We start from the raw sequence: 22,636 nt of genomic DNA, 5'->3' as shown, positions 1-22,636 counted from the left end.
GAATATGCATAACACATTTCTTTAAGTGCCACCGAAAGTAGCGTTGTCCTACTGTACACAGGCAAGGGAATTTTTTTTTATTTCAAAGACATCATTACATCAATAAATGTTTCCTCTATCTAAATAAAGATAAATGGTCATTTGTTTGTCAAGGTTACATTTTCTCGCGTTATTAAAAAAAAGCTAAAAGCTACCTCTCATTTGGTTCACGCAAGACCTTAAGCGGCTACCCCTCATTTAGCCACTGCGAACATTTTTAGTCATTTTACAGATTTTCTTACATAACTCGATCTTCCACTCGAAAACGTTTTCGCCTTTTTCGGGCTATAGGATAATTCGACTCCGAAACGAAGTCTTATGTCTTGTTAGTGTTTAATAAGCACGTATTCCTACTTCTACTGGCGCGTTTTTCTCACTCGCTGGTATGTTTTAAAATGGGGATTATCGCAACATATCTGATTTATGTTTGCATTTGCACTAAAGTTATCGACAATGCAAGCAACGTAGATTTAAGCGTGTGGAAAACAGTCAATTAAATTCAGTGTTTAAAATTTAGGATGTATTTGAGGAAATCATCTAGCTGTTTTTCGTGATCATCAATTATAAAAATGGTAGCGTATTTTGTATAAAAGAAGAAAAAACATCGTTTTGACAGTCTTGAGCTAAGTTCAAACGTCGTATTAATGCAAATGCATGCAAATGAAGATGAAACAATCGACTTGATTTATTTGCATGCATTTGCATTGGATACGGCTCATGGATAATACGACGTTTGAACTTAGGCTCAGAAATATTAAATGGAATTTTCCTCAACAAGACAAGTCAATTAAAGTTTTTATTCATTCAAAAATTAAATATTATTTCGTTTTGTATTCTCACAATTTCTTTACCACACTTCACTTTTTCAGAAGACATCAGTTAGTCACTATAACAGTTAATAACCATACCTGCATATTGCATGTTTGATATTGATATGATTATAAACTGGAAATTTTTTATATTTTTACTTATTTTCTATGACCCACAAATCTAGATTAAACCTGGATCTCCTTTTCTTAAACATGGAAACGCTATGCTTATTTTAGACACAGTAAAAAAACCTAGATGTCATAATTGGAGTGCTTGTTCAAACACAAAAAAGAAACAGTACTTTTTTATAATTTATGGGAATACTCATTGAGGTATAATAAAACCCGTGACTAACTTTTAAAATAATCTTTATAAGCCTTAAGCGCTAATTTCCAGGGAATCGTCTTTAGAAGCTTTATATGTATGGTTGACTAAAAAATTCTGGTCGATCTTGATCTAACCAATTGAAAGTCGATATATTTCTGAGCGGGTGCTCATTGTAAGTTAAAAATTATCAATTTCTCCATTTTTTTAATCAAATTTGGGAAAACAGGGGAGGGGTACCACGGGTAGGGTATTTGCTGACTGCAAACTGTATTCTCTTGGAAAATTCCAGAATTTCAGAGGTTATGGGGGTCATCAGTCACCTTTGTCCCAGCCCTCTTTGTGTCGGTCACGCAACGAGGGAAATGTTGTGTGACCACCACAAAGAACCGCTGGGAAGGAGAGTGGGATCAGTATTATAATGACTTTTAATCCACTGATAACAGTTCAGAGATATCAGACAACAACAATCGAGCACAAATACACTCCTTTTTTAATAAGAACCTTTTTTATAAGAACGTCCGGGCCGAGATTTCAACAAATTTTAAGAACAAGCAAAGAACATGCCGAGGGTGACATGACGGAAAAACCGTCATGCCCTGTGTATCAGGACAGGGACGAAAAGCTCAAATTTCAATGACACTTTACAAAAAGTCGCATCAATTTAAAAAAAGTCGCACTTAATATTTTGGCGTCTATAAGTCACTAAGTACTCAGAAAAATTCTTTGCCTTATTCGATGTGAAATGGGCTTATTTGACGCGTCACGTCATGTTTTTCAGTCATGTCGCCGATGCTCAGATAGCAGCAACATATTGCTTCTTTAGTCTTATGGGTTCTAAAATGCATTTTTATTTATAACAACCTTAAATATTATATTGCTATAGATCATTTGAGTAATTCTCCTCCTAATAGTTCATTGGGTACTATATTTTATAAGCACTAAAATTTAAGAACATCGCTAAGAACATCTTCAGCCTTGAAATGCTCCAAAAATAAGAACGGCCCAGCCTCAACTGAAAATTAGACGTTTAAAAAAAAAAAAAAAAAAAAAGATTGATTTTTAAGCGATCTTAGCCTGGTTGCCAAAATCCCTTGCTGGTGCAGGGAGCCCGTAATTGAGACTTGTGCTGATTCTGGTTACAGATATTGGTATTTAGTAACCTAATTTAAGTTATAACTAGATAACATCGACTTAAAAATCAGTATCAGCAAATAACATAGAATCACTCGTAAGAAACAAGGAAAATCCCCAATCTTTTCTTTTTTCGGCAGAAAAAAAATGTTAATAGGATATCGCTTAATCAACTTACCAATAACATTCTGTCAATCTATGTGGCTTTCTGGTTATCATTCTGACAAAACAAACATGAAATTCGCTATGTTGCCCATTTCCACGTCGTCTTCGCCCCCCATTTTGAATTTACCGCCCCAGAATGCAACATTCAGCCCCAAGTCTTCATGTGCTACGCAGCCGCTCACTGTGAGGGAAAGTTGAAGTCGATTGGAATTCGCAGAGTCGAAGGTCAGGTAAGAAAATTGGCAATGAACGCTAATATATAGATTTAGGCACTGCCTAAAAGCGGAGCCAGCATGATTTTTTTCAGCATAAACTTGTGTAGAACCCCCCTTCCATGCACTTTCATTATGCATCATGTTCCACCAACCCACAAAAACGGCACCATATGTAAAACATATAAAGATTGCATGTTCTATAAATACTGCAACTATTATTAAAAGGTGTCCTCCCAATCCTCCTGGGGAATACCTAGAACAAATATGTTTTTTGTTCTAGGTAAAAAAGTATTTATTGACATTACTAGGGATATTATTAACTAAACTATACTTGATAGACAACTGATACAGCAAAATTAGCAAAATAAATTTATGCTTTGATTAACAGGGAAGGCTTTCAGGTGTGAAGGGAGGTCATATTTATTTTAAAATGAGGATCAATTAAAGTTCCTCACAAAAAACTGGGTGCTATTTTATTCTCTTCAAATTAAAAACAATAAACAAATACATATCAAATTCCTATACATTCATAAGTAGATCATCAAATCACACTATCATAGTGGATTTGAGGTAAAAGTACTCATTCCCTACCTGTACTGTCCCAATTCCTTTTACTTCTTTAAATTACTTTACTTATCTTGCAAAGATGGGGCTTTATCATTTTCTTTCTCTTGTGTAAGTTTTAAAATAAGCAATTCAAATATTGGAAAAATATCTTTATTAACCCTCTCTCCTGTGCTTTAAAATGTAACTTTGCTAAGGGTGGATTAAAAGCACAACATATTTGAAAAAATTATGAGTACATTATTTTATTATACAGTAAAGAACCACATATAAGAACCTAGAATGAACCTGTTAACCTAAAATTATCAAATTAGAATCCTTTTTATAAGCATCTATTTAGCATATAACTTGAAATAGGTTGAAATAGGAAAATTGATTTCTAAATAGTTTTAAATATTTGATTTAGAAAAAGCCAAATTGAAGGCGAAAGATGAGGAAGGTAGGAAGTTTATTTTATTAGAAAATTATTGTCAAAGTCAAACAAAAATAAATCCCCATAAATTCCCCCTTGATTGCAGACATTCGTAAGCACATTACTCATTATACCCCAACAGAGTCCTAGAGTTCTCTTCCATATCAATCAATGGCTGTCGTTTTTCTAAATGATCTAAAAGAGCCTGGGGCGAGCGCGCGGGAGACCTGTGATATTTTAAAACGTTAGAGTCTAGGCTCCATTTCCAAGATGTCTACCAGCAAAATCGTAGTAAGCACAAATTCCTGCAAGTTTGTGTGGAAATTCTCGACTTACAAAGTTATAGAGCGACAAAAAAGCGAAAAAAAAATTGAAGCAGACTCCCAAATATGGTATGTAATGCCAAATAAGGAAATGACCGTGCGAGCTAGAAAAACGACAGTTTCTAGAACAAGATTGACTGATATGCAATGTAGTAATTACCATGTTTTGATAGATGGAACATCAGGGGCTGTTTGATAGCTTGGATTCCACTGACAAGGTACAAACTAACTTCCACTACCTAACAAGCCCCTACTTCCCCCCCCCCCCCCCCCCCCCCCCCCTTCTACTTGGGAACTTAGGTCTATAAAAAAACTGCTGGGATTGTGTGTGGGGGGGGGAGGGGGGGTAGGGGCTTGGTATTTGTTTTTGTTTTGTAAATTCTTATGAGAAATGGAAGTCAATGTGTTATGATAGTGGCTATGCCATCCCTGATAAAACTACCTCATCCCTCCCCAATCGTCATAATGTTGCTTAGTGAATGGCAGGTGTATGGACTCAGTGTCTTAGCTACCAGACTTCTTGTGAGTGTCAATCATATCACATTGATAGTACTCAGCCAAAGATGTTGACCTCAATTTTAGACTAGTGTTCTTGTTTTCTCAACACTAATTGGGATTTTTGGTTTGTATGCTTCTTTACATCTACTTAAATTGTTAGAAGGGAATTTTTTTCCTTGTACACTCACTTTTCAAAGTACATAGGTTTTATATGTTTTATATTATGATGAGCAAAAAGTTTTCTAAAGATCACAGTGAGGATTTTTAAAAATATTCAAATAGTATAAGACTGCATTTGTTCAAACTAAAATGTCATTCTACTGTATGTTCTTACCCTTACCAAGCGCCTCCATTCTAGACGCTTTGCTTTGCTACCAAAGAATCGTACACAATAATCGTATCACATTAGCATTTGATATCTAGTTTTTAAACTAGTAAAGCTGTTCCAAGCACCCATAACAATAACCATCTCTTTTAATCGCAGTATAGCTTTCCTTTCAAAAGCTCTAATGGTGTATACGTAAGTTACACTATTAACAAATTGCACCTTTTTTGATGCGCTACAAACTTTAAGTGTCGATGTCATGCGAGCGATTAAGGGATTAAAGCCCAGCTTACAAATCGAACATTGTTTGATATCACCGGTATTTTACCACCTTTCGTTATTGTTTTTTTTAAATTGTTTTAGGCATTATAAAGTTTATTCTGGCTTTTGTTACCCACAACACCGTTCGGGCTATCAGTTCTAGATGTTGTTTTAGGTGTTTGTTCTCGAATTTCCATATTTCATTCTCGCACCTTTTTACTTAGTGTGCTTTAACCGTCGGTTAATGTCGTAAAACATACAACCCATGACAACCCGCGTGGGCTTATTTTCAAAATAATCAACAATTTCGTGTGATTGAAATAGAAAAAAGGCCTCATTATTTACAGCATTTACAATATTACTACTAATAGTATTATTCACTAAGCAGTGTTTTGTATTTCTGCTAAATAGAAAATAGCCTTTAATGGCCTTTGCTATTCACATATTTCACGTTTTTATCTCAAGAAATAACAAAGTACTTTGGTAAAGGGATTTTTTTTCTCAACATCCCCGTTGGCTTACTTTTATTTTGACTAGCATTTTTATTGAAACAAGACAAAAATCGTCCAAAAAAGCTTCCCCCCCGTCATGTGATAAGAAAAAGAATTTTCACGCTGAATGACTTAGCCATTTTATTAAACGTGTGGTTGGCAAGCTAGACGGTGTGGCGTATTTTTAACAATTATACCATTTCCATTGAGGTGGATGAAGTGGCGAAATATCTACCGAGAGCGGAGGGCTTGAGGTAGATATTTTTAATGCCACTATCCTCCGAATTGGAAATGGTATAATTGTTTTAGGATATAAAACGTGCTTTAGAGCAATTTTCTTTTCGGAAGCACTTGCAAAATTGGCTGTTACACCCGCCATTTTGCTTGATTTCGGGGCGCAGGAAAATATCCAACTCCTAGGAGGTGTATATTACGTTTTATCCCGAGTTTCTCAACCAATCAAATCATTTGTTCTTGCGAGGTTCCCGAGTTTTATATACTAACAAATGATAACACTGCAAAATGCCTTAAATGACTGTATTGATAAGAGCAACCGATTGCGAAAAAAATTAAGCATGAAGCCATTATATCTTTCTCTGTTATAATTAATCAAACGAGCACCTCCTGTGAACATCAAACTGTTTACAATAAATTCCTCGGCGCCGCCACGACAGGGGTCTTCATAACTGCTCCATCATGCTTACTCTTTTCTGACCTGTTCTTATTCCTTATATTTTCTGTAATTATGGTTAAAATCGGAAGGCTTTGAGTTTACAAGGCAAGGCATTAGTTAGGTAAGCAGCTCCCGTAAAGGATTCACGAAACAAATATCATATGTTTTTAGCACTTTACGACATTGTCTGAAGCTATATCTGCTCTTTTTTTATTGCAAAGGTTAGATTCCGAAGATTCTAGCTGCTTACTAATGTCTTGATGTTGATCATTAGTACATAAATAGTCGGAAATCCAAATAGCTAGGAGAGGAAGTTCCTTTATTCGACAAAAAAGGTGCTGGGCTATCATTATTCTTGCTCCCACGTTTCAAACTATTATATGCTAAAAACGCCCATTTGCCGATGAAGTGCGTGATTAAAAATGTTAAAAAAAATTCAAAGCACATCGTGCTGTTTTATTTTGGTATTTTGTAATATTTTGTTAATACAAAAAAAAAAAACACGGGAAAATTTAAAAGCATACTCGACGACAAATGAATTATTCAATCTATAATTTTTAGAGAGAAGTGCGTGTAAATCCAATATATCAAGTGTACATTTCACGGGTTAACTTTCATCTGGGTTCTTCCATTCCAACTGACATTTTTGCTCTATGAGTTTGCTCTAAGACTCTTATGAACTCTGCAGTTCATTTGTGAGAAAACACGGAAAAAGTTGAATTGTTTTGATATGAAGCTATGAAATTCTAGTGAGGCCAGGTGCTCGGACAAAATTCCAGTTGAAGAAGAACAAATACTACCTTGTATTTCAAAGCCAATGGTTAGATAGCTTCGAAGAAGAAAAAACGGGAATTAAAAAAACATATATTATACAAACCTTGCTTGCTTTACCTGTTTGTATTTTCACTTGTGTCATCTGTGTGGATCCTTATTTCCCATTCGCCATAAAATAATCAGAGACCCGTTGCCGCTAGATGCACTATTTTTCCCAAACGGTTCCTCGAGTCACTGAAATGTTTTCCAAATGCTTATGTCAGGTAAAGTCGTCGCTTTCTCATCCCAGTGCGATTACCGTACCGGCCTTGCGATAGGAATGCAAATGACTTATTATGTATTCATAAATGTACTGATCTCGACTTCCCTTTCCCTATTAGAGCAAAGTACACCCGAGTTAAATCAATTTAGTACAGGTAGCGTTTTTACCTTTCGTTCTTTTTATTATCTTTCTCACTCCTGTTGATTCCCATCACTCGCTGTCAGGCGATGTGTTCAGTAACGCCATATTTTTTCCTTTTAACTTCCCAGACTAGGTCAAGGCTTGCGCACGGATCTGACAAGTTTTCCCATTTCCTTTACCGCCGTAAACAAAACACGATGCACTGTATCAAATGTGCGGTGAAAGATACAATTTTAGTGATGAAATACCTTCTGAGGTTTACTTATTGAAAAGAAGAGTATTTTTTTTCAATGGCTTAAGGCCGGATTATCTCGAATAATGGAGCGTAAATGAGTTTGAATCGATAAAAGAAAAAACGCGTGGTTGTGCTATGTTGGCAAATATACGTTAGAAGGCGTGCCTCGAGAACCGAGGTGGGAACATGAATAAATTTGCCTTAGCAGCAATGGCTTCTAACAGCCTGGCTTTGGTTCGAAGCCATATCAAATAAACGACCTTAGCAACAAAGGCATCAGAGTGCTTGTCCTGTGTAACGGAAACACTTCAGACACTTTTGTACAACAAATAGATCGCCCTAGTAACGAAGACACGTCTTTGAGGCCTACCTCAACAATAGGGCGACATAGAGTTTTCTCTAATTATAACACATCAACGAGGTATGCCTTAGCAACAGACGCGTCAAATATCTTTCCCCGGCAACGGGAAGGTCTATGGTGCGAACCTTTAGCAAGAGAAGTCTCAAATGGTTTGCCGTAGTAACGGGGACGCGTAAAATGGTAGTATCATAGCAACATAGGTATCCGAGGGCTTGCCCTAGCAATGGATCCACGTGGTAACCGCTGCCTAGTAACGGACACCTTCGTAACCAACAATGTGACATTTCAAGAAGGAAATGTACTAAATGGAAGTGACAAGCCTCAACGTTAAATAGGAATTCGCTATTTAAATAAAGATGCTCGCACATAACCATGGTTTTATGGTGTGTTCTACTTACAAAAGTATAGGGACCCTTGCTTATAATTGATATTCATGCCACGTCCAACGCCAAGTTCGTTATGAGCACAGGCTCGTGGTGAAAATCAGTTATTAGAGAAAAAGGGCAAAGACGTTTATGTATTATTGTAGTTGCAGCCTGTTGAGAAAATCTCCTAAAAGGTTTGTATGGTTTGAATTGAGACCTTTTAGACAAGTGTACGGATATGGGGGAACGCTTCCGTCAGATGCGAGTATCACAAAATACCTTTTATCAAAATTGTCATAAAAAGCTTTTACGAAGAAGTGAGGAACAAAAACCTAGCATATGAAAAAGTAGGAAGTTTTCACTCTCCAAAGTGGCTTAATAAACACATAATTAATACTTGGCAAGTTGTTTTTTAACAGGGCTTCAACAAGGGAGGAGACACTAGGGGCAACGTGTCCCCCGCAATAGTTTTGCAAAGCCATATAATTTAAAGTCTATCAGGCAGTGTTTTTGTTTTTCAACTCTCCCTTTTTTGTTAGCTCAGCTATTAAAAGCACCATTAAACAGAATGAATTATGTAACCTTACTCTTAAAAAAATATAGTTATTCTATTCAATAGCTCAGCGTAGTAATAATAATGGTATTATCCGGGGATACTGGGGATTCCAGGGATAGTGACATTTCGATGTCTGACTTTGAGCCATAATTAATGAGAAACATGCTCAATTAGCAATTATTTGTATTGAGGAATTTCCCTCCGATTTTTTTGGGTATCTTTTCGGAGCCTTCCTGTTGTACTGACCTTGCTCAATGCCTTTATTTTTCATCTATTGTATGTTTTAGTGGTTAAGAATTATTTCAGTTACTTTCTTGAATTATCAAATGGAAATAGTAATGTGCGTGAGAACAAAATAGCGGCGTGTCGGCCTCTTAACAGCGCGACCTGCGCTACCGTGGCCACCTTGAAAGTGATGTAAAGTTAGCCTTTCTTTAGGCTTTGATAGTTTTCCGGCACGAAAACCCCGAAAAGTTCGCATAACCCGGCCGCCATTTTGGATGCGGAGCGCATTATCCAAGATGGCGGCCGGGTTATGCGTGCTCCGTGTTTTCGGGGTTTTCGTGCCGGAAAATCCAAAGCCTACAGGTAGGCTATTATAAAATTGGCCAATAGGATGTGAAAAAGGTACTATCTGACTGGTATGAACCTCGCTTACCAACAAGCGTGGGAAAAATAGCGTTTTAGTGCATATCAGAAGAAACCGCTGATACGCTGATAGGCATACCCCCCCCCCCAAAAAAAAAATAAATAAATAAATAAATAAAATTAAAAAAAGTTTGGTTCTTGGTGGCCACGGTAGCGCGTGCGCACAGCAAATGCACTGATGAATGATGCGAGTAGCAGTGCGAGTAGAGACTCTATCTGAAAAACAATCGAGCTCCCAAGAATCGATTTGATCACTTTGTAGCCAACGATCAATAGATAGTTCCGTTCTATCCTATTCCTATTTTATAACTGCGAGAGTCATTTCAAACGTTTTTGCTTGTGTCGCTGATAATAAAAGTAAATGATAGCGTTAAAACCAAAATAGGAACTTTGTGTGTGAATTCAAACTGTTTTTACCATTATAAACACAGATTATCAAGATAATTTATTTATCTAATCGCAAATCGTTCCAAGAATTAAAAATACTCCCATCACTTTTATCCTAGGCGGTTTATGATTGACTGATAGCTGTTTTAGATGGTAGATAGGACGTGATCGCTGCAGCCAATGACATGCAACGTTTCTTACGTATTTACGAGTTAAACAGGGATCCTTTTAACTTGTTGTAGTATTGAGATGAGTGTTTTTTGTAGTTGATATTTTCAAAGGCTTCCGACTTTGCACTATGAAGCAAACCAACGTAGACAGTATGCACAGGAACATCCTGTGATTAGGGGCGGTCTGCTTTGTCATGAGGTAAATGAACCTGCGCGTCTATTTTGATTCTTAAATTAAAACGTTTTTTCTTAGACACGGTTAAAATATATTTTAATCCAAAAAAGAATTTCTTATTAAAATTGTTTTCCCTTTTCATCAGCCAGTTGTCCCGTATTCCTAGCCTTGTCCACTTTTTTGCATGTTTTTTTTTTTTTCTAATAAGAACAAAACGTTTTGAAAACTGTTTGTCTGTATTGTTTGGAATTGTTTGTTGCATAGGTGCGGCAGTAGAAGTAGAATTGGATGGCTCGGAATTTTGAATGATAAAAAACATGTGTAAGATATGAAAGAACTTCAAAAAAGGAAGAAAGAGAATGACTATGTTTGAAAAAAGTATATATGGCCTGGTGTGTCAATTTGAAGGGTAATAGGGAAGTTACAAATTAACGTGATACAATCTGGACGTGAACCTGCAGCAATATTGTATAGAGACAGGTTGTCAAAAAGTAGTTTACTCGCTTTTATGCTTAAAATGCCAAGTTAGGCAACGCCGTATTTATCTGAATTTTCGTTTTTTAGACCTCTTTGCTTAGTCTGCCCTAAAGAAGAATAAATAAAGAAAATGTAATGTAAATCCGCCGATCCGCAACATTTTCGGGGCAAATCCGTGGATCCGCAGATATTTTTAGATCCGCATGGTTTGACAGATAAACAATAGCACCGATTGAAATTCATTTAAAATCCGAAATTCGACCGTCAAAGCAGTCAAAATCCGAAATCCGTGCCCAAATTGTCAACAGATCCGTGATCCGCCGTATTTCCAAAATCCGCCAATCCGCTGAAATAATCATTGAAATCCGTGATCCGTGAGCATTTTGGGGCCGAATCCGCCGATCCGCGAACCTATTCACCCCCCCTCCCCTCCCCCTAAAATATAGATCTGCTTGCATCGCAATTTTGTCCTATTTAATTCTTCACTCTCTCTAGTTTAGAATCTTCACTTTCCCTAGTTTAAGAGTTGGCACAGAGATAAACAACAAATACCGGTGTCGCTAGGTAACGACTAAATCGTCGACGACATTAACAAAGACATTCTAGTTTTCGCAACATTTTAAAGTATTCGTTTTGTTGAAACTGATTAGAACGGGCAGCTTTGTCTGTCAATCACGAGAGGGATTCTTAAAATTTATTTATATAAAGTTCTAACTGAACAATATGGAACTAGATATACAATACTAGGAAACATTGTGAACTGAATAAAAGTTACATTTGAACAACGACTATCTTGCTCAGTATTGTATTAAAACCAGACTTATAATACAATACAATTTATTCACTTCGCTGCATAAAGATTTAGTATATAGGCTTGTCTGAAAGTGAATTATAAATTCAAAGACTCCAGCAAAATTCCGCTTCTATTTTTCGTTTCTTAATTGGAAGCAATCACAGCCCCAAAAAATGTGACCCCCCTTAATTGGCGCCCACAAAACATAGCTCCTCCCCAGTAATGACCGCCCCCTTAGAAGCGCGTGCCTTGGGAAGTTCTCTCATTTTTGCTTTAAGGTTTTCAATATTTAATCGTAAAGCAGATTCTTGTTAAAAATGATAATGAGTAACTTAACGCCGTGTTTTAAAAAAAATTTCCGAACTTCCGTGATGTTTTTGCTTGATGTGTACGTTTATCCCTCGTTACGTTTCTCAACCGATATACTTCACCGAGGACGTGATACCGCTTAGCGGTTGACCACAAGTGTTTATGCTAAATGGAGGCGACAGCGCGATATATCATAGACTTCGGCTTTGTAAGGAAAAATTTACTTAGACATACAGATAGAACAGTTGAAGTCAAAGCTATCATATTGCTTCCGATGCCGACACTTTTATAGCATGCAATTTATAAGTCGGTTTAGAAGAAACAGATAAGATTTTTTTTAAAACACGTACATGATACTGAAATACATCATATAATTTCAGCAGATTTAAACATTTGTGTTCTTAGTTATTTTCAAACTCTTTAAAGAATAATCGATCACCCACTCCTTTGTTTTTGTTTATCATTGAAAATACAGCGGTTTATTCGCAAGGAAGCGTCAAAATAACAATCTACGAATGAAGTCTGATACGTCATTGACTATATTTGATAGAAAATATTTTGGTTACTGAATTAGCAGATTGAAATGGATGATTTGTGTGACTCGCCATTTAGCGGGAGCATAAAATGGCGACGTGATACATCAATTAAACCGTTTAGTGTCCCTTAAGCCGAACACTTCCAGCGTTAATCGGGATGGTAAAACCCACGTTTTTCTTCTTGAAGGATGAGACTAAAATTATAAAGTAATAACTAAGATTTAACCGTTTTCTACGTTCGCTAGTTTTATTTCGATCTACTCGGTGGGACAGCTTTTCTTTTCTTATACTTATTTGATTTGCTGTAACCAGCAGGAATGTGTCTGGGTAGCCAAGGCTTCTTGTAGTCAAATATTGACTAATGCAGAAAACCAGTAATGCTATGCATTCGCACTAAAACAATCTTTTACTTTAACAAGGTTTTTCTTTGCCTGATATTATTGCCAAGTTTCTTATTGCGATGAAAGCATTACTAGCTAAATGATGATAATGATGATGTTGATGATGATGGTGGTGGTGGTGGTGGTGGTGGTGGTGATGGTGATGGTGATGGTGGTGGTGGTGGTGGTGATGGTGATGGTGATGATGGTGATGGTGATGATGGTGATGGTGATGGTGATGGTGATGGTGATGGTGATGGTGATGGTGATGGTGATGGTGATGGTGATGGTGATGGTGATGGTGATGGTGATGGTGATGGTGATGGTGATGGTGATGGTGATGGTGATGGTGATGGTGATGGTGATGGTGATGGTGATGGTGATGGTGATGGTGATGGTGATGGTGATGGTGATGGTGATGGTGATGGTGATGGTGATGGTGATGGTGATGGTGATGGCGAATGGTAATTGCCAAATGTCAGTTCTACGACCGAGAGGTGTTTATGGGTAGTAATTATTTGTAAAAATAAAGGTGATAAATAATCTCAAGCGATGTCAGAACCATATATTAATTACATTAAATGGACAGTCGTATGTTTTATTTATATTTTTCTGAATTATTTTTCGGAACAAATATTTTGGGATCCATGGATCCTTTCGGTCGTAGAACTGCCATTTCACAATCGCCATTTGCCGTTTGCAATGACAACCTTTTTTGAAATAGGTGTATGCAACCGACAACAAATTTGTTGAACAGTTTAAAATCCCGTGCTGGAAACCTAGGTTATCCCCCGCGTTCTTATAAATAGCGCTAAAGAATTTGAACAATATCCACCCCTTCCCCCTCCCCCTGAAATCACCAGCCCCCCTCTCACCCCCCTCCCCCCGATACTACTACCCACCTCTCTCCCCAAACTTTCGCTCCCCACTTATGGGACCAATCCGCCGCCCCTGATAGCCATAACAACAATTTTTCAACGAATTTTATTCCATTTGCAGCATGCTCGAGTATCCAGCGCTTCTGAGCTTTGGGGCGCACCACGTCCCACATGCTATTTGGATTTTCCTTGCATAGTACTTTTCACGTCTTACCAGATCTAAGGCTTTTTGCATAACCCATCCACCTCTAGTTTGTTAAAAGACGAAGCCACGAGTGCTAAAAGGGAAGGTAGATGGGGAAACTACAGAAACAAACAAACAAAAAAACAAACAAAAAAAACTCTTGAAACTCACCCTCCCACCAGGGAGAAGTTGGATGTCACCCAGCCTAGTCCCAGGCGTTCTTATCGGGTTTCCTGTGTTCAGCCTAGTCCCAGGCGTTCTTATCGGGTTTCCTGTGTTTAGCCTAGTCCCAGGCGTTCATACCGGGTTTCCTGTGTTTAGCCTAGTCCTAGGCGTTCTTACCGGGTTTCCTGTGCTCGGAGATGAATCGTGAGGTAGCCTTGTACGGGTAGGCTGGTACGAGCTTTAGTTTCCTGTGACGTCACCACTCTTACCATCCACAGGAAACCCAACCACAGGAAATCCGATAAGAACGCCTGGGACTAGGCTGAACACAGGAAATCCGATAAGAACGCCTGAGACTAGACTGAACACAGGAAACCCGATAAGAACGCCAGGGACTAGGCTGAACACAGCAAACCCGAAAAGAACGCCTGAGACTAGCTAGATGTTACCATAATAGATTCCTGCATTTTTCTTTCGCATTAACATTTTTCAAAAGTCCTTGAAGAGGAGTCTACTGAACCGAAGTTTATTCTACCGTTTCCGTGTACTTTTGAGCTTAATCGAATTTTATGTGGTTAAAACAACAACTGTTCATCGTGTCACCAGGTAAAATATGCGCGGATGCGCGGCGCTTGAAGAAATATCGACGCGGTTGCGCATAGGCCCAATAGAAGGCCAATACAAAGCGAAAGTCTGTCCACAACCCGAGACGCGGTCTTCCACTCCTCTTCCCACATCTTCGCCTGTGTTGTGTCCTCCGCCTCAGAAGATACAACTTGCTTCTTGACTGCCTTCTTTTTGAACTTGAGTCTGACAATCGGAGACCGTCTATGCTTCACGCCGTTTTCCAGTTGTATGCTTTCTCGTTCATCCGAGATATCCTCTTGGTCGTCTACATTACTCAGTAGCTCATCAGGACAGGAGTTCTCGGTGCCGTCCATGATTTTGTCAAGAAAGGAAGAGTCCATGTTTATTTGGCTTGATATCTTTTGTTTTTGTGCGTAATAGAGGTATGTGCGTTCTACACGAAGGATGTCTGCTAGAGCCCCGAGCATCAAGACTTTCATCCATTGCGGCATCTCTGTCTTCTTGTAGTAAAAGTTGATGACGATGCAGGTGGCTGCGAGGCCCAGTCCGATAGCGGATATGGTTACTGTGTAGTACACCCCTGGAGAGAAATCGAACTAATAGGTTAGCCCGGTACAGGGCCGTAGCGGGGGGGAGGGGCACTGGGCCGCGTGCCCCCAATAATAAAAAAATATAAGGAAACTGCCAGGAGGGGCAGGAACAATGTTAACTCTTTCCCACCTCTCACCTAACAGGAAGAATGTAACCCTTTCCCACCTCTCAACAAACAGGAAGAATATAAGGAAATGACCAGTAGGGGCGGCAGGAACAATGCTAACTCTTCCCACCTCTCACCTAAACAGGAAGAATATAACCCTTTCCCACCTCTCAACTAACAGGAAGAATATAAGGAAATGACCAGTAGGGGTAGGAAAAATGTAACCCTTTCCCTCCTCTCAACTAACAGGAGAAATGTTAACCCTTTCCCTCCTCTCACCTAACAGGAAGAATATTAACCCTTTCCCACCTCTTACCTAACAGGAAGAATATAAGGTAATGACCCGTAGGGGCAGGAACAATGTTAACCCTTTCCCTCCTCTCACCTAACAGAAAGAATGTTTCCGAAGACGGTGGCAATTTGTTTGACGTGAGCTCTTGGAAAATTGACATGGCCATCAGGACCGTAATGCATAGCGAGATCCTCTCCCCAGACTCCGCCGGTAGGATGAAGGTAAGGTAAGTCATGCAGGCGATGAGGGAACACGGGAAGATCATGTTCATAATGTAGTAGTACGGTCGCCTCACAAGCGACATGGTAATGGTGACATCCTCGTATGGGTTCGGGCAACACGTATATTTGATCTAAGAGAGGGAACAAGGGAAGGTCTTATCCATGACGTAGTACAACAGTCGCCCGATTACAGTAAATACAGAGTAAATGCGAAGGTGAAGGCGTACCTGTTAAGACCGGTTTAACTGGTTTGCGTATGACTAGGGAATTTGCTTAGGGTTTATTCCAGGTTGATTTAACGTTACTTTTATTGTCATCTTTTTTACTGAATTAATAAAAAAACACCATTCTTAGCGGTCACTTTGTTCTGTGTAGTTTGGAGATCTTCTCCCTTAGCTTTACTATCTATTGATTCAAAACATACTGTAAGCATGTTTACCCGTTTCTTTTTTATGGTGAGTTTAGGGATCTCCCATTCCTTGTTGGTGAAGGTATCCATGACTTTCGTCTCATTGGCGTCTATTTTCATTTCCAGTTTACTCGTGTCGTACATCCACGAGGCGAACTGCAGGTCACATGACTGCTCGTCAAACGGGAAATACCGGATATCCATGGGGCATGCGCTGTGGAACATGGCGGGAGCAAGCCATATCATTGTGCCATCCGCCTGCATCTCAATCTTCGTCTTGTACTGGAAGCCCCCCGCCAAGTCATTCTTAGGATCAGCGCTGTTGAATGAGAATACATTGTGAAGAAAGTAAGTGTGTAATAAAGGTGTCCAATATATGCACGAAGTTAAAAAAGCACACTCAGGAGAAATGTTATTTACTGGCCATTTACATATCCATATTGAAATAAAATAGTGCGTTCGCCCAAAATTAAACAAATAATTTCTTCTTAAGCATTTAGCGTGTAATCAATCAAAATGCCTTGATAAACCTTACTTTCTTATAGTTTGTTGTCAAATGGTTTATGGTGCGACAATGAAAATATGGGAGGTCCGCTTAAAGTTCGCATTTCGGTAGTCATGCAGGGCCAGATCTAGCACCCCCCCCCCCCCCCCACCCCCCCGCGCCCCCCCACCCACCATTTTCAGACATTTGGCTTAAAAAAAAACAAATATAAGGAAATTATACGGAAGAACAATCCACCCCCACCCCCTTTTGAAACTTTTGCTTCCGCCCCCACTTTTTTAAACTTCTGGATCCGCCCCTGTCATGGTAGATTAAGTAGTTTGTCGCTAGCCGGGCTTATGCTGTCTGTTGGGTAACAATGAAATATCGTTAGTCGGTTAATAAAATTTTCGGTAGTTAATTCCATGTTTTGTCGGCAGTGATGCTGCTAATCTCTGTTAAACTTATATAGGCCCTGTTTCAACTTAGCGTACTTGTTATAGAGCACGATATCCGGGACCCACAGTCTGTCGGGCTCCACGTGTAGAGTATTCACCCCGCCGAACTCGGACGCGTTCCACGAAAGGCTTGGGTTCACCCACTTCTAGAGTATAAAAGAAAGTCATGTTAACCTCCTCGAGACTGCCTTCTAACAGTAAGGCAAGTAGTCCAAAACAAACGTATCTTTGGGATAAATACAGTAGAGCCCAGCTAGGGACACTTTGCTTAAAATGAACTGTCTCCAAGGTCCCTTGCCTAAGAAGGACACCTCATTATAAAGAACTGTTTTAAAGGTCCCGATAAATATTTTAAAGGACAAAGGACACGAAGGACACTGCTTAAAAAGAACTGTTTCCAAAGGTCCCTTGCCTAAGAAGGACATCTCATTATAAAGAACTGTTTTAAAGGTCCCGATAAATATTTCAAAGGACAAAGGACGGTAAGGACACTGCTTAAAATGAACTGTTTCCTAAGGTCCCTTGCCTAAGAAGAACACCTCATTTATAAAGAACGGTTTCCAAGGTCCCGATAAAAACATATTCAAATGGTTTTAGTAAACTTTTAGCCACTTGATAGAGACATCAGTCGACGTCTGGCGTTGTGGTCATAAGATCCTCTTAATAGAGTTTTAAGGATCCCAACGCTGTCCTTATTAAATGGGTTTTCACTTTATGAGGATATTGTGTGTCCAAACGGGTCCTTATTAACAGGGTTCTAAATGTGTGATGACACTTTAGTGGGTCAGAACAATGTCCTTTTCACATGGGTTTTGTATGATGACAGTTATTTGGGTCCGAACGTTGCCATATTAACAACTCTCTGATGAGAACAGTTTTGTGGGATCCAATGATCAACAGGGTGATACTGTATGAAAACACTGTTGAGGGTACCAACAGTGTCCTTATTAACAGGGTTCAACTACTGTATTTTTTATTATTCTGTTGATTATCGCATTACTCACCTGTTTCAGATACCAATGTGCCAGAACCACGTTATTTTTCTCGTCCTGACAAGAATTACAACGTTATTAGTTACGGAACTCTATAGATATTTTAGGGGGAGCGGTAAGGCGGAGACGGTGAGGGGCGGGAAAAGGAACCCTAAAACATTCCGCGCAAACGAAATGTATCCATACTGTGTAGAAATTTACGACAAAAGCGCTGCTACACACAAATGGCGCACTAGTATCCACTGACAATATAGTACTCAAAACTAGAAAACATCCGGCCCCTAATTGGTTCGAGTGACTCGAACAGACGATCTCACCCAAGGTGCCACACTCACCACCGCCGCTATGCGTCCGAGCTTAGCGCCAAATGTTACCACCACGGGATTGTTGCCTCCTGGATGGATGTCTCTGTCGTAGTTGGTGAAAAGGTAGCGTAGGAGTATCTGTTGATAACTTTGCTCCATGCGAACGGCGCTTTCTGTGCCTATGGGTAGAAAACAGCGACGTATTCGTACCGTGCCTTTTCTAGGAAGTCTTATAGCCATAAGCTGCTAATAAAATTCGCCTTTGCTAATGTATTCTGGCACTGACCCTAATTCTCAGCTTTCAGCCTCTTGGAAAAAAATAAGAAACGACGGAAAGGGGGAAGAGGTTGTGAACTGACGCGGTTTCCCATGGAACTGTACAACCTATTTGAAATAAGGTTACACTCGGGGGATCCTATGTGCCGTGGCTGTGCAATAGGGGTATCAAATTAATGAGCGGATAGGAATTAAAAAATTTAGCATTCTCGTTCATATGCCTAAAAACATCCCCATGTTTTTGACAGACCAGGATTCAGCCTTTTGTTATTATTCATTGTAAGTTACCCATGAACCTATGCGGGATACGACAGATGGATTAGTGAGTGCCACCGTATATGAGATAGGTGTGTACAAAATGCCCGTAGCTGTGCCAACAAATGTTACTTAGTTCTCGGGCTATAGGCTACCCGGCTACGCCCTTTTAGAATTCACCAACTGGGGGTCTATCACAAATCCTTCTTTCAAATACGGAGAGTAGCGGGAAAATGGCGGCTGAATCGCGATTTGCCTAAGTTAGCGACGACTCTTAACGGACTTTGTGCTATCCCAGAAAAAGAAAAAAACAAAACAAAGGCAACCAGATATGGAATGAGGATTTTCAACGGTAGAAAAAAAAAAAACAACCGAAATCACGGATAAATTCATGAATATTTTCAAGTTGTTCAACTTTCAGCGGGAAATCCCCGAGGGATGAGAGAGATGTAAGTAACATTTTAATGGTGTTTGTTTACAATAACTTCGGCCTTCGGCCTCATGGTCTATTGAATCATATTTCAATCGTCCTCGAGGTCTAATTGTTAAATAGTGGCAATGCTTACGCTGTGATGTACAGTCTATATGTATATGAACCGAAATTTTCCGATTGTACGATTCTCTTGATCTCAATCTAGGCGTTTTAACACAAGTTGATGACTTACCGCTTTCTCCGAACACTTTGCCTACTACAGACGCGACAAGTAATAGCGCTACGAACACCTTCCATCGCCAACAGTTATGCATTCTGTCGTGTCTGTGTCTCTTCTTCACTTGGCATTACGGCAACTGGCCCCTGAAAAAATTCAATACACATACAATATGACGAACACCTTAGGGACAAAGCCTTATTATTATAGTACAGAACAGCTTGAATATGATGGACACCGGCGCGTACACAGGGGGGTGCGCAGGGTGCGCGCGCACCCCCCCCCCCCCCCCTTGGCGGCCAAAGGAATCTTCAAATACCATGCTTCTTTCAAATAACACTTTTCAAACCACGACTGCGAACTCCGCTTTGCCAATCCTGGGTACGGGCCCATTATAGTTAAACCTTCTTTAAGGACACCCTCGGGACCGAACAGTCGACATTATAATACAGTGTTACCTCAATATAACGGACACCTTCGGGACTGAACACTCAGTTCAATTATATTGTGGAACCTCTTTTTCGGACACCCTAGGGACCGAAGAGTCGATATTATAATACAGTGCAACCTCATTATAACGAACACCTTCAGGACCGAACACTCCGTTCTAAAATAAAGTGGAACATTAATTTAATGGACAGCCTCCGGACCGAACATTCAGTATAAAAATAAAACCTCCATTCACCGGACACCATTGATCGAACATTCATTATTGTAATTAATGTGCCCCTTATATGGAAGATATGATACACCATTAGTACGGGTATACCCGAGCGTTCCCTATTCGCACAATTATTATTTGTTTATCAGTTTATATCAAATTGAAGGTCGTATACACCTATTCTGATTTTTTTAAAGTTATCCATTTTTAGATATCTTATTTTCATTAAGAAATATATATAATATATTTTCGACAAATTTCAAATCGGTTCAGAAGTGTCCGTTTTACAAAGGATGCCCTCTTATTAAAAGTCCATTATAAGGAGGGTCCCCCGAGTTTTATTTTGCGAGGCATTTGGCAGTTGTTTATTGTTTTGTCTCCCCTGGTTACTTACTCTTAGAGAGCACAATCAAAAAGCAATTTCATTTCTTTCTTATAAATAGTTTTTTTTATTTTTCCGGATGATTAAAAATCTCATTTAAATATTTGACCTTGATAAGCGAAGCCAATTTTGCAATACCCTCGAGATTACGAGAATCCTAACCCGTGGTAGGAAGTGTTCTCTGTATATTGAAATGTGGCATAGCTGGCTTAGTAGCCTTTGGAGGACGAAGTTGAAACAGATCAAAACAGAACATTGCTTTTTTGGTTTTAGAAACCTTTTTTAACTGATTCCTTTTTTCTTCGAATTTCATATAAAATAAACAAATTAAAACTCGACTCACACGCTGAGTCTTTCACTTGGGGCTTCTTTCTGGAGATCAGGTTCCGGATGCCATATGTTCGATTTTACAGCTCCACGTTGATTTTATAAAATCATTCACCCAATTTGAATTAAGATAAGGTTTTTTTTATCCTAAAATATACATGAAGGGTGATATCGTTTTTGAAATGTTCGTATTGTTTGTTCAAACTATTGTTCCAATTAAAGAAATTGGCTGTACCTTTAGCGACTCTTTAAAAAGATTTTATAATCATTCAAAAAAAACTCGGTTTTCCTTAATGTATTTGGTTTTTCATGCACCACATAATTTGTTTCTAGATTTCTAAATAATACTATACACACTTATTAACAAAGTCTCCTAGGTATATTAGCCTTAGATGCTTAACTTCTCTTTAAGTATCGTACTACTAATGAGTAAATGACTCTCTTTCCAAGTGAAAAGTGAAATTATACCGAACATTTTTTCCACTTCTATTTTCATGCTATGTTGAATTGTGTGAAAAAGACCTCTAAGCGTTTTTCTTGGTTAGCAAACATCTGTTAATTGGTTTTTGTCGTGTGTTTTCTTAACACCTGAAACAAAAGGCATTTCGCACTTTTCGCTAAATGTCTAATATTTAGTATTCATGTTATCTTTGTGTAACTCAACTCGTTTCACTCGTAAATTTCTATTTTCTAATAATAGTACCCTTATTATAGTAACCATATAAGCTTACCTAATGGGTACACGACTCCATGATCGTGAGGTACGAAATATATTATATCCGCCTCTGCAAAAATTCGATCTTCGTTGTTTTTCATTGAACGGAAAATGCGGCAAAGCCTGTTGTGGTCACGGCTCTGTTTAAAATTCGTTTTATATGAGATATCCGTAATAAGGATTTCTAATTATTTTTTATCCAACTGCAATCAGTGAGTTAAAGTCACAAGCAGGGAAAGTGTACTGCATCAACCAATGCGCGACCGAGACAGATATAAATGTTTTTCCTTGGTTATTGTACTCATTTATATCATAGAATATTTAATTCACTTTTTTTCATTATTTTGTTATTCATCGGCACCATCAACCTTACCTTGCTGCTCCAGTGTTTAGATCTTGCCTTATTGCATACTTGAGGTATAAACATAGGTTGATGGTTTTATCGTCCGCACTTATCCATAAGAGGAACCTGTTTTATTTGATGCGGTGATGAGTGAAGCCGATAGCTGCCCCATTATACCTCATTGCATATGTACATTTGCATTAAGAAACCAAGCCAGACTTGAAAGGGCAATTGCCTTAGATCACGAAATGCTTTGCCTCCCGAATTTTAATATAAAGGCTCATAATGAATTATTGAGAAAGGGGTCGGAAAGCACTCTAGATTATTTTTACTTCTTAACTTTTCAATGCTAATTATATTGGTAGCGTTAATGTGGCGCTGAAATGTCACTTTTCAATAAAACCTTGTTGATATAGCAAATTGCGGCCCAAATCATGTGTCGTAATTATTTTTTTTATGGTCACCGACGTCTGTTCTTAAATGTTTTTTCCTACTCTTAGAGTGTCGCATTTATTATCATGCAATTTATTTAATGACTTTGTATTCTGCAT

General features: G+C 38.8%; 2 protein-coding genes and 2 long non-coding RNA genes across 9 annotated transcripts in view; 2 read left to right on the top strand and 2 right to left on the bottom strand.

Moving 5' to 3' along the window:
• Positions 1-7,564, bottom strand: part of LOC5522023 (neuronal acetylcholine receptor subunit alpha-7) — a 34,393-nt gene extending 26,829 nt beyond the window's left edge. For 2 of the 4 annotated variants that reach the window (XM_048733526.1, XM_048733528.1), the window contains exon 1: positions 7,126-7,329. In XM_048733526.1, coding sequence (XP_048589483.1) covers positions 7,126-7,150 — 25 coding nt within the window. In that variant the 5' untranslated portion in view covers positions 7,151-7,329. Of the gene's footprint in view, positions 1-7,111; positions 7,330-7,437 lie in introns of those variants that run through there. The other 2 variants (XM_048733527.1, XM_048733529.1) reach the window with 2 other exon arrangements.
• Positions 200-8,381, top strand: LOC116604642. The gene is made up of 3 exons (XR_004291162.2): positions 200-2,702; positions 4,160-4,204; positions 7,540-8,381. It is a non-coding gene; the product is annotated as an uncharacterized LOC116604642 (long non-coding RNA).
• Positions 8,382-13,771: 5,390 nt separating this feature from the next.
• On the bottom strand, positions 13,772-22,338 carry LOC5521912 (neuronal acetylcholine receptor subunit alpha-3). Of its 3 annotated transcripts, none has more exons than XM_048733535.1 (8): positions 22,116-22,338; positions 19,673-19,803; positions 18,507-18,655; positions 18,184-18,228; positions 17,216-17,325; positions 16,268-16,556; positions 15,701-15,959; positions 13,772-15,198 (listed from the first exon to the last, which is right to left on the bottom strand). In XM_048733535.1, exons 2-8 carry the CDS (start codon positions 19,752-19,754, stop codon positions 14,630-14,632), a joined length of 1,503 nt encoding a protein of 500 aa, XP_048589492.1. In that variant the 5' UTR covers positions 19,755-19,803; positions 22,116-22,338; the 3' UTR covers positions 13,772-14,629. The 3 variants fall into 3 exon arrangements, with proteins under 3 accessions (XP_048589492.1, XP_048589493.1, XP_048589491.1); XM_048733536.1 differs by lacking the exon at positions 22,116-22,338 and adding an exon at positions 21,759-21,992 and having other exon boundaries at positions 17,216-17,322; XM_048733534.1 differs by lacking the exon at positions 22,116-22,338 and adding an exon at positions 21,759-21,991.
• LOC116604667 lies at positions 15,705-19,360 on the top strand. The gene is made up of 3 exons (XR_004291174.2): positions 15,705-15,828; positions 16,364-16,585; positions 17,225-19,360. It is a non-coding gene; the product is annotated as an uncharacterized LOC116604667 (long non-coding RNA).
• Positions 22,339-22,636: the final 298 nt, after the last annotated feature.

The sequence above is a fragment of the Nematostella vectensis genome, chromosome 10, assembly GCF_932526225.1.
Source record: "Nematostella vectensis chromosome 10, jaNemVect1.1, whole genome shotgun sequence".
In the NCBI taxonomy this organism is placed as follows: domain Eukaryota; kingdom Metazoa; phylum Cnidaria; class Anthozoa; order Actiniaria; family Edwardsiidae; genus Nematostella; species Nematostella vectensis.
This window is presented reverse-complemented; position numbering and strand designations above follow the sequence as displayed.